Source organism: Pan paniscus, chromosome 3 (assembly GCF_029289425.2).
Source record: "Pan paniscus chromosome 3, NHGRI_mPanPan1-v2.0_pri, whole genome shotgun sequence".
NCBI lineage: Eukaryota > Metazoa > Chordata > Mammalia > Primates > Hominidae > Pan > Pan paniscus.
The window spans coordinates 41,052,012-41,072,616 of record NC_073252.2 but is presented as its reverse complement, the minus strand read 5'-3'; the positions used below and the strand labels follow the sequence as shown (position 1 = coordinate 41,072,616).

General features: G+C 44.4%; 1 protein-coding gene across 16 annotated transcripts in view; it reads left to right on the top strand.

Moving 5' to 3' along the window:
• APBB2 (amyloid beta precursor protein binding family B member 2) overlaps positions 1-20,605 on the top strand; it is a 403,357-nt gene that overhangs the window by 324,861 nt on the left and 57,891 nt on the right. For all 16 annotated transcript variants that reach the window (XM_034958488.3, XM_055111303.2, XM_055111299.2 and 13 more), the window contains one exon: positions 499-626. In XM_034958488.3, coding sequence (XP_034814379.2) covers positions 499-626 — 128 coding nt within the window. The remainder of the gene's footprint in view (positions 1-498; positions 627-20,605) is intronic.

Sequence of the window (20,605 nt, the reverse complement as noted above, 5' to 3'; positions counted from 1 at the left end):
GCTGTGCCTGCTATCTGCCAGGCAGACCACACAGCTAGGAAGTGGTGTAAAAGCCGAGAGGAAGCAGATATCGTTGTGGGTTTGGAAAGGCCATCGAGGGGATGCTTGGTAGGATCTGGCCAGAAGAATGGGGAGAGACAGGTTCCAAGAGTTTGATGGGCATGGAATTAGTGAAAGACTTATTCTCCAGGGAAACCACAATTAGCCTTTTGTCGTAAAGATTCAGAAGTGTAAATAATTAAATTTAAGAGCAGCCTGGAAAGCAGGATGGGGACACATTTCAGAGGACTCGGAGAGGGAGAGAGAAATTGGGTGTATGAGGGGAAACTGAAAGATATCAATATTCTTGTCCAGAAAGGAAGTTTCTTAGGCAGACAAATTACAGACCCCAGGGTGGCTTCTTCTGATGGTTGACACAGCATTCCTAGATGGCCACACACACGATTAGGCTTTCCAGCCTGCATGAGGAAGACAGCGTGTTTTCTCGTTGTGTCCCAGGGGAAAGACATGTACCTGATCCTGGAGAATGACATGCTCAGCCTGGTGGACCCCATGGACCGCAGCGTGCTGCACTCGCAGCCCATCGTCAGCATCCGCGTGTGGGGCGTGGGCCGCGACAATGGCCGGTGAGTCCCTGGGTGGGGCAGTCTGGGTCACCTCACCCGTGTCCCTGGTCTAGCTGAACACCAAAGCATGGGCTCGCAGCATTTCACGGAATATGAAACTCATGTAGCCTCTGTATAGAAATGTGAAAAATGAAAGCTTGTCTCTAGTTCCCTGCCTCTTAAAGACTTCAAACTGCTTCCCTTCCTGGTTTCTGTATCTCAAATCTTTTGTCAACTCTGATCCTGATCCTGCCTTCTAGTTCTGCATGTGTCTTCTCCTGACCCTCCTCATGCAACCAAGTTTCCAACCCAGGCCATCTGAACCCCTTTTTCCCCTCCTCTCTGCAGTCTTTTTAAAATTAATTCCATTTCATTCAGTGAAGTCTCAGCCATTTCAGAGGCCCTCCTGCTGCTGTTCTCTTCATCAAGGGCTTACTTGATGGGGACGTTGTACAGCCTTTCATCACAAGCCTCAGGTCATTAAATCATGATTATCAGGAATTTCTGGGTTTTGGGATTGGCTAAACTTTTTTAACACTTGAAAGGTCTGGTCATATCAAAATTCCATTTGATGTGTATTTTTCTGAAATTCTACTGAAAATGTGTTATTTATAAGAAATGCATCTTAGATGTGTTATGAATTTTATGTTCTCCAGGATGATTGGAAACGAGTTCCGATTTTCAAGTGTGTATTTTAACTAATAAAATAGCAGTTATCACAGACTTTATGCTCAGAGACCATTGTTAAGTAATTGGTCTACATTAAATGCAGTCAATTCTTAAATTATAGTCAATCTTTGGCAATTCCTAAGGTACTAGAGCATCTCCTAGCATTTGGGGATGAGCTATAGGATGATAGCTTGTTATTGCTTTGTTGAAAATGGACAAGAGCATTGCAAAAGAGGATAAAAATCCCCGACAACAGAGAGGCGGCTCTCCTGAGCTTATGGTTCCATTTCTGAACATTCTGCTTTTTTATTGAGTCATGTGGTCCTCTCTAATGGGGTTGTGGTCTACCTTGGCTTATCACAGCCTTTGTCAACCAACGCTGGGCATTAGCGCATTTGATTCAGTTCCAAGACCTAAACCAGAAAGGAAGGATTATGGCCAAGTATTCATCAGTGAAAGAGTAAGCATTTATGCTAGAACCAGACATGAGAAATGGCCTGCAAAGGAGAGAGCTGAAGTGTCTTTCTTCTCACTGCCGATTGGATAAGCCTTCCTGGGAGCACAGTTGCATCTTTGAGCTTTCGTACCAGAGTGATGAATGATGACAGCTGGGCCAGATGCTTTGGGGGAATGGGTGGATGGATTATGTGCACACACCTGTCATTCCCTTGCTTGCCAGAGCTGTAGCCCTGGAGAGATGCATGAATTGGTTAATTTTACAAGGAAGCTCTCTGGTGATATTTGGTCGTCATTAAAAACATTTAACTTTGGTGGAAGGTCCTGGGTGTAAGATGCTTGAGCTTTTCCTGGTTTCTGTCCTCCAAGTTTGTTTTTAAGGCAGGAGCCAAAGTGCAGAGCTTGTGACATTACATACGTGTGCGACGCAGGAGCGAAAGTGTGGAGCTTGTGACACTACATACGTGTGCGAGGCAGGGGCCAAAGTGTGGAGCTTGTGACACTACATATGTGTGCGAGGCAGGAGCCAAAGTGTGGAGCTTGTGACATTACATACGTGTGCGACGCAGGAGCCAAAGTGTGGAGCTTGTGACACTACATACGTGTGCGAGACAGGGGCCAAAGTGTGGAGCTTGTGACATTACATACTTGTGTGAGGCAGGAGCCAAAGTGTGGAGCTTGTTACATTACATACGTGTGCGAGGCAGGAGCCAAAGTGTGGAGCTTGTTACATTCCATGCATGTATGAGTGGATGAGCTTGGGTTTTCCTAAGGTCAGATTGTCAGTGGATTGTATTGATGAGGTTTTCAGCTCACCCTAACTCTTTAAAGTGAGGCCACGTGCTACATGTCTGGAAGGAAACAAATGATTCAAACTCCAGTTGACAAAATTATTCAAGTTCTCTGAGCCTCAGTTCTCTCATCTGTGAAGTGAGGATCATAATAATGACCACAACACATACGTATATGTGCATGTGCATGTGTATACAGTAATCGGTTCAGTGATAGGGACATGACAGATGCTTAATGAATGTTAGCCCTTGATTTTTAAACACACGCTAGCAGATGCAGCTAATGACATGGCTTCCTTTTAAAGACAGTGGAGGTCAGAGAGGAGTCAGACCGCAGGGAGACTTGAAGTACGCTTGATCACGTGATCTAGAGGATGAGCGGCTGTTCCAGACCCTAATGAGTTCAGTTGTCCTACAAAGCAGGAAGAGCTTCCTACTCCCTGATGAAATCAGTGTGAATTAGGTTACATTGCCTTGGTTATGTTTTTGAAACGTGGGCTGTATTACTCATGTTTTTAAATCACTTCTTATTCTCACTCAGTGTCAGCAGATGAGTGTAATTTCGAAATATGCTCAGGGTTCCACATAGCTAGCAGGACCTCAGCGAGATCATGGGAGGGCTCCACATAGCTAGCAGGACCTCAGCAAGATCATGGGGTTGTGGCTGCCTTCAGCTGGATTGGCATGGAAACGGTAAATTTTAAAAGTGTGTTTGCCAGTGAAAGGTTCTGTTTCTCCCCATTGGTCCCCTGAGTTTCCATTCCCCAGAAGAAGGGGTCTTTGTACTCCTGCTTTTTTTACTTTCCTTTGCTTTTGATTCCTTTTTTTTCCTTAACAGCAATTTACAAGAGCAAATTCAATTTGTAATGTTGCAAAGGAAAGGGGTTTTCACTTTGCATGAATAAAACATAAAAGTGTTTCATTTTGCTTGCAAAAAAGAAGCCCATTTCGCATTCTCTTTTGTAACTTTCCTTGCTGAGAAAGTGGAATCTCTTCAGGGATTTCTTGATGTGGTTAAAATGAATAAGAGAAGTGTGTATTATACCAGACATGAAGGGCGCAAAATCTTTCTGCAAATCCGGAGTGCTTCCCTGAGCCACGTAATTTCAGAAATTGTCAAAGTATTTTGGATGTGACATTTTCTTAAGGCTTTCAAGTGGTTTTGATTTGCTTGGAAGAAATTCCTTCGGGAATGAGTTTACTTTGCATGAGGAGGTGATTGGCTATGACACCCCCACTGAGCCCCCCAGGGTTGAGTTGGAGAGACCTCTTACTATGAACAGCACGAGGAGTTGAGTTACATCTGATACCAGTCTTCTGTGGGGTTTTGGTTGTTGCACAACTATGCTGAAGGCTTTGTCTTGTTGAGAGCCATGTCTGTCTTTATTACGGTGTTTCTTGGGGCCCATTTGCTTTATTGCCTGGCAAAGTGAGGGCTGCCTCCTCTTTCTTGGCCATAGTTGAGTTTTGTTCCCTTTGATCAGTGAGGTAAATGTCACGGCCCCTGGAGACGGAGGCTGGGGCAAGGGGTTTCATGAGCTTTGTCTTTCCAATCCAGTTCAGCCCCAGGAGCACCCAGGTTGGCCTGCTTTGCTCCTGCCTGCTGTGCAAAGGAGGACGTACGCAGGTGTGTGCACTGGGCCTTAGAGCTGGCATTTCTGCCCTTGGCGACTGAGGCCAATGACCGAATGCTCCCTTTCATCTTGTCTCTGTGGGCCTGCCAGGCTACTGTCTCAAAGGTGAGTTTGGAGGGATGTCCCTACCCAGTTTCAGGGACCTGTGCTAACTTCTGGCCTCAGCGTTCTTCTTATTCACTCAGACCCTGGCGAGCACCTTCCTCCTTATTCTTTTACAGAAGTACCAAAGCCAAGCAAACATAATTTCTTTTGTTTTTTTTTTTTTTCTCTTTTTGAGACGGAGTTTCACTGTTGTTCCCCAGGCTGGAGTGCAATGGTGCAATCTCAATTCACTGCAACCTTTGCCCCCCAGTTTCAAGCAGTTCTTCTGCCTCAGCCTCCCAAGTAGCTGGGACTACAGGCGCCCGCCACCACGCCCGGCCAATTTTTTGTATTTTTAGTAGAGACAGGGTTTCACCATGTTGGCCAGGCTGGTCTTGAACTCCTGACCTCAGGTGATCTACATGCCTCGGCCTCCCAAAGTGCCGGGATTACAGGCATGGGCCACTGCGCCCAGCCAAAACATAATTTCTGAACACAGGGAACTTGGAACAGGGACTCCCCTCTTGCCTTGTGGTTGATGGAGGCTTATCTTCTGGGTAGGGGCACAGAGATCCTTGTGTACTTCACCAATGAGCCCTATAGTCTGCTAATCTCAGCCATTTCCCACAAGAAAGGAAAATGGATATTGTCAGAGGGTTTCAGACCCCATAAATGGGATGTTTCCAAGAGGCTTCCCTATCAATGATTAATCCACGGTTTTCCCTTGAGAAAAAAAAAAAGATTCTATAGTCACTTGGGAAACTGAGTTAAACCAAGTACACTGGGCCCTCTCAGAGGTTTTCCTACGCTGAGATGCACTAGGACTCTGCAAGAAAGCGTTTCCCAGGCTTGGCTGGACCGTTTCCTTGGTGGAAACACAATCACATGGAACACACTTCAGGAAATATTGCTGTCATTAGTAAACTCATTCATTTAAATTCGTGGCAACACTAAACTGCTATTTTTGATTATTAAGAAAAATTGGAATTACTTTTAATGAATATTATAAGTGGAGACCCCATTGGGCCTGCTCTAATGAAGATAAAATTTCTTCATAATGAATGGCAACTATGAGAAACACAGTCACCCATCCAAACCCCAAGAATGGACTTAGAGGCACGAAGAACAGTGAAAGTGAGACTTTTTAATAACAGTCTTGCAAGATCGGGTATCTGGTGGGCAGGCACACCTGGGACAGTCACAACAGGTAATTTATCTCCTAGCGCGCCAGTCCCTCCCCCAGTTCCTCACTGGCCGAGTACTATGGGGCTACAATCTTCCTGGACATTACCTAAGTTTCATTATCCCCCTTATAAGGTTATACCTCATTCCCTTCCCCGCTTAATTTTCATTTCCCAATAAGAAAACTTTCTTCCTTTTAATGGGCTGACCCCTCCTCTACATTCTGTTAGCTTATTGTGACTTTCTAGGTGCATGAGCCATGTGGTTTGTTACATTTGCAGGCTGGCTGCCAGGACTTAGATTTATCATGCCTTGAAAATGGACCATTTAAAATGTTTTCTCACACAACCATCAACAATCATGATGTGTGCAGTGCTTTTTAAACAGTGCTCTCTTATTTAGGTTCAGTGTTTACCCTGTGATGTTGCTTATGCTTGCAGATTGCGTAGCCAAACTTCTCTTCCTCGAAGGTGTTTAATACCTTTCTTTTCTGGTTTTGATGAACAACTTTTAATAAAATCTTTCTGTGTCATAGATTATTCATAAATTTCCAAATGAGGTTATCTTTTACTTGATTGTTCTATCTGATTATGATCTCAGGAACTTTTGTCTAAAGAATATAGTCTCCTCTGTACCGAATTTTTTTTCATATTCTCTTCTAAGGTATTCCCAGCTGTATTTATCCACCAAGACCCTGGCCCAAGTTGTTTTATTTCTTTTTATTTTTAGAGACAGGGTCTTGCTCTGTTGCCCAGGCTGGAGTACAGTGGCGTGATCATCACTCACTGCAGCCTCCAAATTCCTGGGCTCAAGCGATCCTCCTGCCTCAGCATCCTGAGTAGCTGGGACTACAGGTGTTTTTTTTATTTTTATTTTTGTAGATACGAGGTCTCACTTTGTTGCCCAGGCTGGTCTTGAACTCCAGGCTTCAAGCAGTCCTCCCACTTCGGCCTCCCAAAGTGCTGGGATAGCAGGTGCGAGCCCCTGTGCCTGGTTAGGTTGTTTTAAAAAAGGCCTTTGTCACATGTACTTTATGTTCTCGTTTTCATGCTAGTGCTGTTCTGCTGCTTTGTTTTGACTTCTTTTGAAAACACTGCTTAATTTTGTGGAGGAGTTCAGGGATCCTGAGGAATATTGGGATTAATTATTTAGAATATGCAAAACTTTGACTCATAGGTTTTTAGATTTAAAAGGTGCTTTAGTATTAGTGTCTTTCAGTCTCTTTATTTTAGAGGTTAGGAAACTGAAGACAGAAGAGTGTGATTACCTTAGATGACCCATGTAGTTTATGGCAGAGCAAAAAACACACCTTAGGTATTTTTGCCAGCCCAAATGGGAAGCTACTCTATTCATCTTGACAAGAGATGGTGAATGGTCTAAATGTCCCGGGGTTGGCAGGGGAGGAGAGGCTGGGTCAGATACGTCCTAAATACTATGTTAGGCAGCAGCAGGACACAGAAGGCTATGGCATGGTCCCTGTCCTTACAGTCTGGCTTCTTCATTGAAGAGATAAGACCACATGAGTGAATGGAAAGCAAAGGTGGACACACCATGTTCCTGAGCCTCGTTTTTGTGGGTCCATGAGCTGAGAATAGTTTCCACATTTTCAAAGCATTAAGAAAAAGAACGGGGGATCCAGATATGGGAACTCAGCACAGCCCAGCTCTTCATAGAAGGAACATTTGAGTAATAACATACTCAGAATGGAACGAGGCGATCTTTGTAGCTGCTGTATATAGAAAGTCATTGTGGAAAGGGCCCATTTTTTTTTTTTTTTTTTTTTGGCAGTCTCTATCTCCTTTCCTAGCCGTGTCTTCTACTAGCAGCATTTGGGGGTACCTGAAAGCACGGCTTAGCCTTGCTACTGTTCCTTAGAGTTAAGCTTGAGTAAGTTTTTCTTTTTTTTCAGATTGAGTTTCACTCTTGTTGCCCAGGCTGGAGTGCAGTAGCATGATCTCGGCTCACTGCAACCTCCACCTCCTGGGTTCAAGCAATTCTCCTGCCTCAGCCTCCCAAGTAGCTGGGATTACAGGCATGCGCCACCATGCCCAGCTAATTTTTGTATTTTTAGTAGAGGTGGGGTTTCGCCGTGTTGGTCAGGCTGGTCTCGAACTGCTGACATCAGGTGATCTGCCCTCCTCGGCCTCCCAAAGTGCTGGGATTACTGGTGTGAGCCACTGTCTTGCTCTGTTACCCAGGCTAGAGTGCAGTGATGTGATCATAGCTCACTGCAGCCTTGAACACCTTGGGCTCAAGTGATCTCGCCTCGGCCTTCTGTGTATTATAAAAGGGTATAGGGCAGGCTGCTGCCACAAGTACTCTGCAGTCCACTGGCTTCAGTGCCAGAGGTTAGTTCTCATGCCGCAGCTGCAGTGGGCACTGCCACCTGGAAGAACAGCTCTGTGCCACTCAGGGGTTCAGGCTCCTTCCAGATTGTTGCTCTGCCATCCCTCAGTTGCCGTCCTGGCCTCACCAGACCAAGTGACTTGTCTCCAAGTTAAACACACCTGGAACTTGCGTACCTCAGGTACACTCACATTCCGTTCACACCCCACTGGCCACACTCAGCTGCAAAGGACTCTGGGAACTAGAGTCTCTAGTTGCACAGACATTTGCCAAGTTAAAACCCAACCACCAAAGAAGTTTAACAGCTAACGTTCTGACGCAGTGTGAAAACCAGTCACCTCAAGTTTCTCACCCCCACGGCCTGTTGCTTCCCGTACTAATATCATTAAGCAGCTGTCCCCTCAGCTCCAAACCCACACTTCCCCGCTCAGCTTTGTGATGCTGGGGCTGGGACTCTGCAAACTACGCTCCTGCTTCTCTCGTCTGCTACCTGTTAGACTCTGGTGACTGTGCAGCACTCGAAGGAGAACTGCCAGGTGGAGGAGGAAGGAGGAACTTGCTCCCTCCTTTGCTTCCTGTTTCTCTGAGCACCATCCTAGAAACACAGCTTTATCCCAGTTGCATCAGTTCTGAATCCAGTTTGCAGTTTTTCCAACTTCACAGAAATGCAGAACTGGCTTCATCACACGGCTTCTTCAGAGATTCCAGCAAAGCTAGCAGGCAAGCCCTCTTTTTAAGTCTAGGTCCTGGCCCTGGGGTCCCTCCTTCAAGCCTAGGGACACCACCAGCAGCCAACAATGTCTCTTCCTCTGCAGTCCGAGGTTTTGCTCCAGGAGGCTCCTCCGTGAAGCTTCTATGTTTTAATTATTGCAACCTCTCTCCTCTGTTCCCTCAACCCTGCAGGTCAGAGCCCCCCTCTTAACAGTTGCAGCCTCCATGGGAGCTTTCTCAGGATCCCCTTTTGCCATTGTAGTTATTAGTTAAAATTCTATGTGCTATTCTCCGTTCAAATGACTGGTGTGGTTTCTGTCTCCTGCCTGGTCCTGCCTGTCCCCTCCCTGGTTGACCTTTAAGATTGAATTAGCGCTGACTAAAGGAGACAGCCACTCACACAGCGCAGCGTCTGTCCACCATATGGAGGGCAGTCAGGAAAGCTTTTCTGAGCAAGCCAGTGTGGCTCTTCTTTGTGTTTACACCACACTGCAGGTGACACTGCAGCCGTTGTGCCAAGGAGACTTCCTTTCTAAATTATTAGAAATTGTCTGTGATAAAGGGCAGTGTTTTAGGTGACAGTGATTTAGAAATAATGGGTCTCGGCCGGGCGCAGTGGCTCACACCTGTAATCCCAGCACTTTGGGAGGCCGAGGCAGGCGGATCACTTGTGGCCAGGAGTTTGAGACCAGACTGGTCAACATGGTGAAACCCCATCTCTACTAAAAATACAAAAATTAGCCAGGTGTGATAGTGCACACCTGGAATCTCAGCTACTTTGGAGGCTGAGGCAGGAGAATCGCCTGAACCTGGGAGGCAGAGGTTGCAGTGAGCCAAGATTGCACTGCTGCATTCCAGCCTCGGTGACAGAGCTAGAGTCTGTATCAAAAAGAAAAAAAAAAAAAAGAAAAAAGGAAAGAAAGCGAAAAGGAATAATGGGTCTCTTTTGTTTTTGAGCTAATCTGAAAGTTATCTCTGTTTCTTCTTGGTCATTGTTTTTTTTCCCTAGGAGTGATTAGGTGGGGTCTCAGTTTGGAAGAAGTAGAGTTTCCTGATGACATCTAGTAGGGGATTCTCTGAGCCAGTCAGTAATGAAAGACTGATGGAATTCCAGGATCTGCTGATGAAAGTTTAATCTATGGTATGTGCTGTCTTGCCTCAGGGAGAAAAGTCTTCAGGAAGGAACAATAATTCTCTCCCTACACTATAGTATTGTCTTGACCTCTGGAGTTAATTTCTCTTTAATGCAGCTCCATGATAAGCAGAGGCATCACGATTTACTTGACCGTTTTGCTGACTTACACTGTGGTTCTATTTTATCTCTTTAAAAGTGGCTTCTCTGCCTTCCATTAATCATGATGGGATGCTTGCAATACTTTCAGCACAGAATAACCTTTAAGGAAGGACATCGTAAGTGATGGTCCAAGAACAGTTTCCCTTAGAGGAAAGTGGGAGGGCATTTGCAGACAGATCGTTCATGGCGGTCCTGTCCCTGTTCATGAATCTATGAAGGCGACAGTTTCTCCTGAGAAATACCTCATCCATTTTGGTAACTCTGGCTCAAAGCATGGTTCAGGATTTCTTGTGAGCATGTTTCAGTAGCAGCCAGTGACGTGTGGGGGCTTGAGGCTGTTGTGTCAAGAGAGAGCAGAAAAGTCTGATGATGATCTTCGAACAGCTTCCATCTCGCACTTCCCCTGAGTCCTGAGCCAGACAAAGGATGGGCCTTTCTGGATGCAGAGCGAGGGAGATCTATCATGTTTGATTCTCTGTGTCCATCCTCAAAGTGCCGTGATCTTCTTTGAATACTTGGAGCATCCCAGGAAAAGAAGAGTCATTTGAGTAAAGAAATAGCCTAACAACCCATGTAAACGTGGATGAGTGTCTTTGAGAACAGAGGAAGTCGTAACCATGATAACCCAGAACTTATGCAGATGTTCAGTGCATGGTTTGGTGCTTGAAGAATTGCTAAAAGCCTCTTGTTGCAAAGGAAGGTGCAGTCACCACTTTTCATACACGAGTTGTCACCTGGAACCTTTTTACTCAGATGTCATCATCCTGAGATTTTTGGTTTCCTGGGGAGTCCAGTGACTATGAATTTAGTGCAGCACAGTTCGTCACTGGGAAAGAAGAATTTGAGAACATCAGGTGGAACTCAAGGAGTCTCATTGTGTCGAGTTTTTGAGAGCTAGAGTAGGTCAAGAGAAGGAACACTGGAGTAGGAATCTCACCATTTGCAATGTAATCGTGCCTCTTCCTTTGCACTGATGTTAGGGGCGCTCTGTGTGCCACTGTCTCCATCCGCACTGGAGATCATCACTGACGTAGCTGAAATATGGAGGTCCTTTCATGCAAGGGTCATAAGTGCCATCGCTCCCAGTGACACTCTTTTTATTAACATAGTAATATTTCCTTGAAATATTGTCCTGGGTTTGCTGGGTGCGGTGGCTCATGCCTATAATCCCAGCACTTTGAGAGGCTGAGGCGGGCAGATCACCTGAGGTCAGGAGTTCGAGACCAGCCTGTCCAACATGGCAAAACCCTGTCTCTACTAAAGATACAAAAATCAGCTGGGTGTGTTAGCACATGCCTGTAATCCCACCTACTCGGGAGGCTTAGGCAGGAGAATCACTTGAACCCAGGAGGCAGAGGTTGCAGTGAGCCGAGATTGTGCCATTGCACTCCAGCCTGGGCTACAGAGTGAGACTCCATCTCAAAAAAAAAAAAAGAAAAGAAAAAAAAATTGTCCTGGGTCAACCGTAACATATTATTAAAAATAAGGAGAAATTTAACATGAGAGCTTAGTATTATTCTGTCTTTTAATATCTAGAAATTATCTCTAGTTCATAGTGAGTCTCAACTAACGAGTTGGTGACTCTTCATAGAGTTCCCTAGAGCTATTTGATGCTGCCCTTCAAAGGCTAAAATTGTTGTTCAGAGCCCCCCAAAATGGCTTTGTATTTTTCTAACCCTCTTATGAAGTCAGAATTGGTGTTTAAGTATCAGAGCTGTGAACTCAAGCTTTGGAATGGCTTGTGTTCGGAGGAGTTATATTTTAACAGAGAAAAATGAGAATGTAGGAGAATTATCGTGTCATGAATTTTCAGCTAGCCTTGAGCCTTTGGGTGGACTGAAAAAGTCTTGTTCACTTGGGAGCCAAGAGTTCCTGCTTCTGTGAGTCCATGTGAGGCTGCACCAGTTTCCTTCCGGGTCCCATGTTCTAGTCTCCTCCTGCACACTGCTCTCTCTTAAGATAAGAAGATAGTAGAGTTATGTTCCCTGCAGTCCCTCGGAGCAGCAGCCACACTTTGGGCTCAGGCACTGGGTCTCATGTTTCTTTGTTATAACTTCAACTGGGAATTCTGTTCTTCTAGGCTATTCCCCAAAAAGTGGCCTAGGGATGTGCTTGTTTGAAAAGGGAAGACAGGAAAGGAAATCAAAGACAAGAATTAGGAAATTGAACCCAGAGTCCTCAAGCAAGAACCCAATTTCCAAGAGTAAAAAGCTCTTGGGAACAGAATCATGCAGGCGCGGTCATGGCAGCCAGAGGACGGAAATGCCAGATCAGACGTGGGGCCAAAGAAAAAGAAGGGAGCCAGAGAGTTGACTTAAAATGGAAAGAATAAACCTCTCCAAACCCTGGAAGAATCATCAAGGCTATAAATAAAGGAACACAGAGTGGGTGACAGACGGGCTCTGACACCATTCACTCATCTAGAAGAGTGTGATGGGGGAGGGGAGACTGAGAAAAATAAAACCCAGAAAATGTTCTCATTCAGTCAGAAATTTTATACCAGAAATACTCCAAAGAAGAAGAAACATTTGAAAGTCCTGAGGCGGGAGAGGATGAGTTAGGGGGCACAGTTACAGTCTCTGAGGGAGATCCGGACAGGGGGGATGGCAGGGACACAGTGGATGAAGATGGATGCTGACATGGCAAACAGGCAGGTAACGTGATGGGGAGGACAAAGCCAAGCAGACACAGGTGCCTTTCTCTCTGCGGGCAGTGCATTAGATAAGCTTCTGATTGCTTCTCTTTTATTTTGTTTTTTTGTTTTGTTTTGTTTTGGTTTGGTATTTTTGGAATGGAGTCTCACTCTGTCGTCCAGTGTGGAGTGCAGTGGCAAGATCTCAACTCACCTCAGCCTCCCGGGTTCAAGTGATTCTCATGCCTCAGCCTCCTGAGTAGCTGGAATTACAGACGTGTGCCACCACACCCGGCTAATTTTTGTATTTTTAGTAGAGATGGGGTTTTGCCATGTTGGCCAAGCTGGTGTCGAACTCCTAGCCTCAAGTGATCCGCCTTCCTCAGCCTCCCAAAGTGCTGGGATTACAGGCGTGAGCCACCGAGTCCGGCCTGATTGCTTCTCTAATGCTCATCCACCCACCCTGTCTTGCCAAGTCTGCCCCTTTAGGAAAATGCTCCAGCTGCATTTTCAAGGGCTGCTTTTTCTCTGCACCAAGCACCCTGCCCACTGGAGAGCCATCTTCAGGCAGGGCTCACGAGCCCCATGCCCTGTACCCTGAGCTGCTCTGCCCGGGGTGTGGCAGGTCATGATAGAGTTAAGAGTCACTTTGCCACTGGACAATAGTTCATGACACGTGGCTCCTACCTCCCTGATCCCTAAATCCTTCTTGCCTCCTCCCTAAAGGAGAGCTCCTGAGTGAATTTGTTGGAAGCAACACTAGAAAACTGCAAGTCTCAATCTTCAACTCAGCAGAATCAAATGTTCCTGTGAGGTCCTAAAACCAGGTCTGTCCCAGCAGGTGAACTAAACGGGGCACAGCAGGATGAGTTTGCAGGAATTTTATATATAGCACCGATTAAGGCATTAATGCCATTTTTCAAAGAGTTGACCCTTCTTTGATTACCAAATCTGTGAAATAGAGATTTAGTTCAGATTGAAAGTATCTGATCCCCTCTGACCCTGGCCCTCAGCACCCCACCCCTACATGACCTGCCTTTATACAGACCTGGAATGAGGATGGGAACAAGGGTGAGAGGGCACACGTCATCCCCTAAGTCCATAAACAGCATCTGAGCTCCAAAGAATTGAGTTGTCTTTTGAGAGAAGTCTCTTTCCTAACCACATGCCACAAGGGTGTAAATAGTGGGTATGGCCCAACCTTGGCTAACCTAGGCTAGGCCACCTTTGCTCTCAGATGGGTAACAGCTTTCTGCTGGGATGCCAAGGCAAATCTGTTATACTCCACGTTGGCCAAGACAGACTCCTGACCCCATTTTCAAAGCTGTTCTTTCTATTCATTCTCCCGTGTTCTGCATTCATACATTCACTCATTTCGGCATGTGTTCATCCACTGGACTTATGCTGAGCCACTGTGGTTAATGGCTCTGCCATCTAGTACACAGGTCAGCAGTGTGGGAGCCCCCGACCCTGCTCCTGTGGGTCCTCCCCACCCATAGTGGTGGTCAGCCCTAAAGAGTCTACCTCCTTAATACCTAGGTCAGAGTTAAAAACAGGCTGTCATATTGACAGTGGGTAGTGATTCAAATATCCATCAGCAGGTAAATAGATAAACAGACCATGGTATATTGTATAACAGATATCCACACAGCAGTGAAAAGGAACCAGCTGTTGACACAGTCGGCCCTCTGTATCTGCAGATTTTTTACATCGACACATTCAACCAACTGCAGATGGGAAATATTTGGAAAAAAATACAACAATGAAAAATAATACAAGTTTTTAAAAATAATATAACAATTATTTACATAGTTTTGCATTGTATTAGGTATTATAAGTAATCTAGAGATTAAAGTATACAGGAAGATGTGCATAGGTTATATGCAAATACTGTCCCATTTTATATAAGAGGCTTGAGCATCCTTGGGGGTCCTGGAACTAATTCCCTGCAGACACCAAGCGACAACGGTATATACAGCAACGTGCTGAATCTCACAATAATTGTGCTGAGTGAAAGAAGCCAGACCAGAAAAAAAGGTAGTGTGTGATTGCATTTATGTAAAATTCTATAAATGCAAGGTAAACTAATTTGTAGTGACAGAAGGCAGTTCAGTGATTACCTGGGAAAGGACAGAAGGCAGGGATTATAACGAGGCAGGAAGAATCTTTGAGAGTTACAGATATACTCATTATGTTGATGGTGGTAATAGTTTCACAGGTACATATTGTCAAAACTTACCAAATTGGATATTTTAAATATATGCAGTTTATTGTGTATCAATTATACTCAATAAGGTTGCTTAAAATAAAAGTTTTAAAATATGCAGTGAGTGCATGCCAAAGATTTATTTAACTCATGAGCTGCCTACCAACACCAGTTCAAAGGAACCTAAGAAAGGCTGAGAATCTTCTAAACCTGATAACCAAGCCACCAGGAAGCACTTGTGCTTTCAAGAATTTGAAAAGGTTTCAAAAAACCTCAAGCCAGGAAGAATCACACACATACACGAACACACATGTACTGCTGCCTAGACACAGCCTAATAAAACAGTTGAAACCAAAGGCATAACACAGATCATAACAGCAGCTAGAGGAAAAGAGAAAATACTAGAATAGATGACTAAGGTGGATACAAAACTAGTTAATGTTCTACTGGCAATGAAATCTTCACCTTTGGGGTTATGTTTTTTTTTTCTTAGCAGAAAGTTGCAAAAATTACTTGTAACATATTAATGTTCTACAAATTAACAACTACTCTCCCAGAGTCTGAGCCCTAATCACTAGCAAAGTCGGATAAAAATACATTTCCCTAGAGCTGGGCTGTTCATTTCGGTGATGGCCTTGAGCACTGAAATGTAGCTGGTCTGAACTGAAATGTGTTGTAAAGTGTAAAATACATGCCAGAATTCACAAACATTGTATTAAAAAGATGTAAAATATCTCATAACAATTTCATATTGATTACACATTGAAATGATAGTATTTTGGACATATTAGCTTAAATAAAATATTGAAATTAATTTCACTTCCATTTTCCAGTTGTTTAATGTGGCTACTAGAAAATTGTAAATTACTTAATGTGGCTTGCATTGTATTTCTGTTGAACGGCACTCCCCTAGTGAAGTAAGTAATCCTTAGGAGGGTCCATTAAGTGTTGCTCTACTGTGACATTGAAAGACACACTGTCCTCCTTTTGTCTTATTTCCAAGTGTTGGTTAATTTTTCTTAACTACTTCTTATACCTGTTTCTCCACCCCTGATCTTTAACTCCCATCTGTCTCTGTGTCCTTGACAATCAGCAACCCGAGTGATTTTTCTGATGGGTAAAAACACATGACATGTTCCCTGCTGCTCAGGATGGAGCCAAACCCCATGATGTGACATGTCAGGTCTCACCCCTGCCTGCCCCCATCCCAGGCAGCACAGCTGAGCCAGGCACTTACCCAGCTGCACCGGACTGTGCCTTCACACACTTAACTAACAAAAATGTCACACAACACCTCTGACTTGCACTGTGTGCCCTGCTTTTTGATTTTTTTTCTTTACTACTCTTTTAACTTTTAAAACGCTGTTTGTGACCACTGATTGGTCATAGTTTGAATAATACTGATCTCAGTCAAATTTTCTAAGAAGTTTTTGAGCTGAGCACTATACCAGCTTAGTAACTGGTGTTTAAAGAAAAAGAGATTCCACACTCACATAATTTTGGGAAACACTGTATGCAATGTCCTGTTCTCAGAGAAAGCCCCTAAAACACACCTCAGCTGTTGAAGGGTCTGAGCTGTCCCGCAGTCAACACTAGATGAGCAGAAGACATATTATTGGCTTCATTAACGGCGAACCTTCAGAGGGCCAGGAGTTCTGGGACCCACCAGGTCAGAAAACACTGTTCTAGGGATTCTGAATGATAACAGTGTATCAGGGGACAGGATAACAAAGCTAGAGTTTCAGACTTTTCATTTACTTATCCCCACCCCCCGCCCTGCCCCCGCCTCCTGTGCCTTCTCTGAAAAGTGTTGTGTTCTTAGAACAGCACTTCCATTGCACTCAGTCAATACAGTTGTAAGTGATGATCCCAGGAAGGAAATCTCTACTTCTTTGGTAATTTCATCCCTGAAGACGTCCTTTATATTGTTAAATTGCCCTTGGATAAAAAACTGAAGTGCAGATTTCTTTTAGATTTCAGTATCTAGAAAATATTGTCTCTCAAAGGATTTGCATGTAAGAATTTAGTTAACAGGGAAAATTGTATAGTTTATCATGTTTCCCTTTTGCTAGGAAGTTTCAAGTTAAATTAAACCTGCAATTGCAGTAATTAAATCAGATAGAATCATATAACATTGCTGTTTTTGTGGATCAGAAATGGTTGAATGTGGTTCCAACTAATATTTCGCCTCGTTAATTTATAGAATTACTTTCTCTTCCTTATATTTGGCTTTAAATTTTACTTTTCTAAATTTAGAACATAATAGACTGTGTGTGCCTTTTATTGTAAGCCACTTAATTCTTTTGGGAAGGAAATGGGATATAAATTTTGATAAATAAACAGAGTTCAATTGTAATGCCCCGTTAACCAATGAGTGTATAAAATACAGATTTTTTCTCTGACTTCTCTATTATTCAATAATTGGGAAATGCTATGCATTCTAAAACAGGAGTATTTTGCGGGTTTTTTCCCCCTGTAAAATCCCTAAGCAACTAAAAGAACACAAAGTTAAAAATCTATCCCTACAGCCAATTAATATTTATTGACCTATCCAAATGACACCTGTGGCCTTCCCCATTAATCAGAGAATAATGGTGCACAGAACCACCTCAGCCCTAAAGATACTTGCTTGCCAAACCAGTTTCCTCCACCACCAGCGATCTCATTGCGAAGAGTAGCAGCAATTCCTAAAAGCATTTTAGCTAGTGGACGGTGAGAAATTTGTTAATATATTTCCCTCACAAATTCAGTGGTCTAGCATAATTGTCTCAGCTCCTTCTTGCCTAAAGGAAATGTTCTGATTCATCTCTGTACAGCGTTGAGCTTAAGAGTTGCTTTGTCTTCTTCATTGACGTAAGAGAAGCTGTAGAAGTTATTAAGAAAGATAAAACCTGATACTATTAATTAAATTCACTAAGTCAAGGGTTGAAAATTAAGAGGGAAAATTTTTTTTAAATAAAAGATAAGGTTTAAATATGTCTACACTGTACAAATTAGAGTGCTTCTTAAAAAAGAGAGGAGATATAGATCTTAAGTTGTCAAATCTTGGGTCACTTCTAATCATAACATTGTCAATCATTCTCTTAGGCCCCAGAACTGGTAGAGCAGATTATACCACAGAAGTATGCTAACCAGGGCAGGAGGATAGAAATGGCTGTCATCATGCATATATGGTACCATCTTTTTTTTTTTTTTTTTTTTTTTTTTTTTGAGATGGAGTCTCACTCTGTCGCCCAGGCTGGAGTACAGTGGCACGATCTCAGCTCACTGCAACCTCTGCCTCCTGTGTTCAAGCAATTCTCCTGCCTCAGCCTCCCAAGTAGCCGGGATTACAGGCACGCAACACCACGCCCAGCTAATTTTTTTGTATTTGTAGTAGAGATGGGCATTCACCATGTTGGCCAGGCTGGTCTCGAACTCCTGACCTGAGGTGATCCACCCGCCTCAGCCTCCCAAAGTGCTGGGATTACAAGTGTGAACCACTGCACCCGGCGCCATCTTTTTTTTTTTAACCTTTATCATTATAATTTAACCAGATTTCTTCCTGTGTATCTTACAGTGATCTGTAAAGTTGGCTTTCTTCATGTCCAAGGCCACATCATCCTCATTCCTAACTTGAGATGTCAAGCCGTAGAATTCCTTTTCTCCCTCCTTCTTCCTCTATTGATCCCATCTAGCTTTCTGGGGATTTATTGGATATCCATGTGTTAAGTCCCTAGCATGTGTCTGCCACCATGCTTGGCACCAAGGATGTAGCCATGAATGAGAACGCCATGGTTCTTGCCCTCATGGGATATACTAAGAGGAACAGACAGGTAATGACATGGGCTCATGAGTCTCATGAAGCACTTTCTAACATGACCGTCAAGCCCTATGCCAGTGTTATGTGACATCCCTATCCTTAGGACTTAGTGCAGGTCCCACCTGTTCTGTTAGCCTTTCTGTCACCTTTCGTGTCCTTCAGCACAGGCTAGGTTAGACTGTAATAACAACCAAAAATCTCAGTGGCTTATAACAATTCTTTCTGCTAAAAGTCCATGGTGGGTTGGCTGAAGACACGGCTTCCTTTGTCATTGTCCTCATTCTCTGTCTAAAGCTGATGATAAAGTCACAATCTAGACTACAATATTGGCAACAATGGTGGCAGAAGGAAAAGATGCGCTGACTGAACATTTCTGCTGGAAATGATGCTTAGCGCTTTTGCTCACATTTCATTGGCAAAGCAAGATGCGTAACTGCGCCTCACTTCAGGGGTTGGGGAAATATACGCCACCCCTACAAATGGGAGTGAATCTTCACAGCACACCGTGCCCTGTGCTGTCTTTCACCTCTGTAGTCATGCATATAGTCATTGTACTAGATCTCTTCAACCTCGGGTTGTCACTAATGTCACAGATGTGTGTCTCCCTGGTTAGACTGTGAATTCCTTGACAGCCATCACCATATCTTAGATTTCCTTGTGTGTGATTCAACGTGATGTTATCCTTATATTAGATGCTTAAAAGTACTTTTGATTATCTGAAGGGGAGAATGAGGGGAGAATAATCAGAACTCTGTGCATGTTTTGACACAATGCTTTATGGTTTACTGAGGGTCTATCTCCGTTAGTCCTTTCAGGACTACAGGGTGTAGCATTATGTCCCTTTTACAGATGAGGAAACTGAGACCTAGAACTTTTACACGACTTGCTCAGTTTTGTACAAAAATGTGGCTGAACTGTGTCTGAAACCATGAATTCTAAATTAATGGGTCAGTGTTCCTACTCCTTTTAACTGTTAATATGGACACTCCAATTACCTTGTGCAGAGGCCCACATGAGGGAAGGAAGAGGAAACTTCAGAAAAGGAGTTGAGGCCGGGTGCGGTGGCTCATGCCTGTAATCCCAGCACTTTGGGAGGCCAAGGCGGGCAGATCACTTGAGGCCAGGAGTTCGAGACCAGCTTGGCCAACATGGCAAAACCCCGTCTCTACTAAGAATACAAAACCTAACTGGGGATGATGGCTCTTGCCTGTAGTCCCAGCTACTCAGGAGTCTGAGGCGGGAGGATCGCCACTTGAACCCAGGAGGTGGAGGTTGCAGTGAGCCAAGACTGCAACATTGCCCTCTAGCCTGGGCAACAGAGTGAGACTCTGTCTCAAAAAAAATAAACGGGTGCGGGGTAGGAGGGTCTTCACAGATGTGATTAAGTTAAGGATTTTGACCTGAGCATATTATCCTGGATTACCTGAGTGGGACCTAAATCCAGTCATAAGTGTCCTTCTGAGAGACACTTACATATATATATATGTATGGCTGGGCGCGGTGGTGGCTCACGCCTGTAATCCCAGCACTTTGGGAGGCCAAGGCGGGTAGATCCCCAGAGGTGGGGAGTTCATCTCTGCTAAATATACAAAATTAGCTGGGTGTGGTGGCATGCACCTGTTATCCCAGCTACTCAGGAGGCTGAGGCAGGAGAATCGCTTGAACCTGGGAGGCGGAGTTTGCAGTGAGCTGGGATCGTGCCACTGCACTCCAGCATGGGTGAGAGTGAGACTTGGTCTCCAAAAAAAAAATAATACCTATAAGGTAACATTTGCAGGTTCCAGGGATTAGGACCTGATTTCTTTGGGATATTTTTCAGCCTTCTACAGTTAGGGCAGTGAAAGCCCCTTCTGCTACCCAGCTTTGCTCCTCCATCTTCCTCACCCAGCTGTCTCTCCTCTAGGTGGTACAGATTATATGACATCTTAAATGAAAGGGCTTTTGGAGTGAGGCACACTGATTGGCTTCCTGATCTGCCTCTGTTAGCTGGCTGACCCTGAGCCAGTTACACACTGTGCCCCAGGGCCCTCTTTGGTAGAGATGGAAGCTTTGGAACCTCGATGCAGCTTGGTTGTAAGATATTAAATGGGAGAGGGCTTGGCACGGGTCCCTGTCCCCTGGTGAGCACTCAGAAGAGAATGTTGTCCCTCCCTCTGCGCTGCCCCTCACTCCGCCCTCCCTCATCTGCACTGG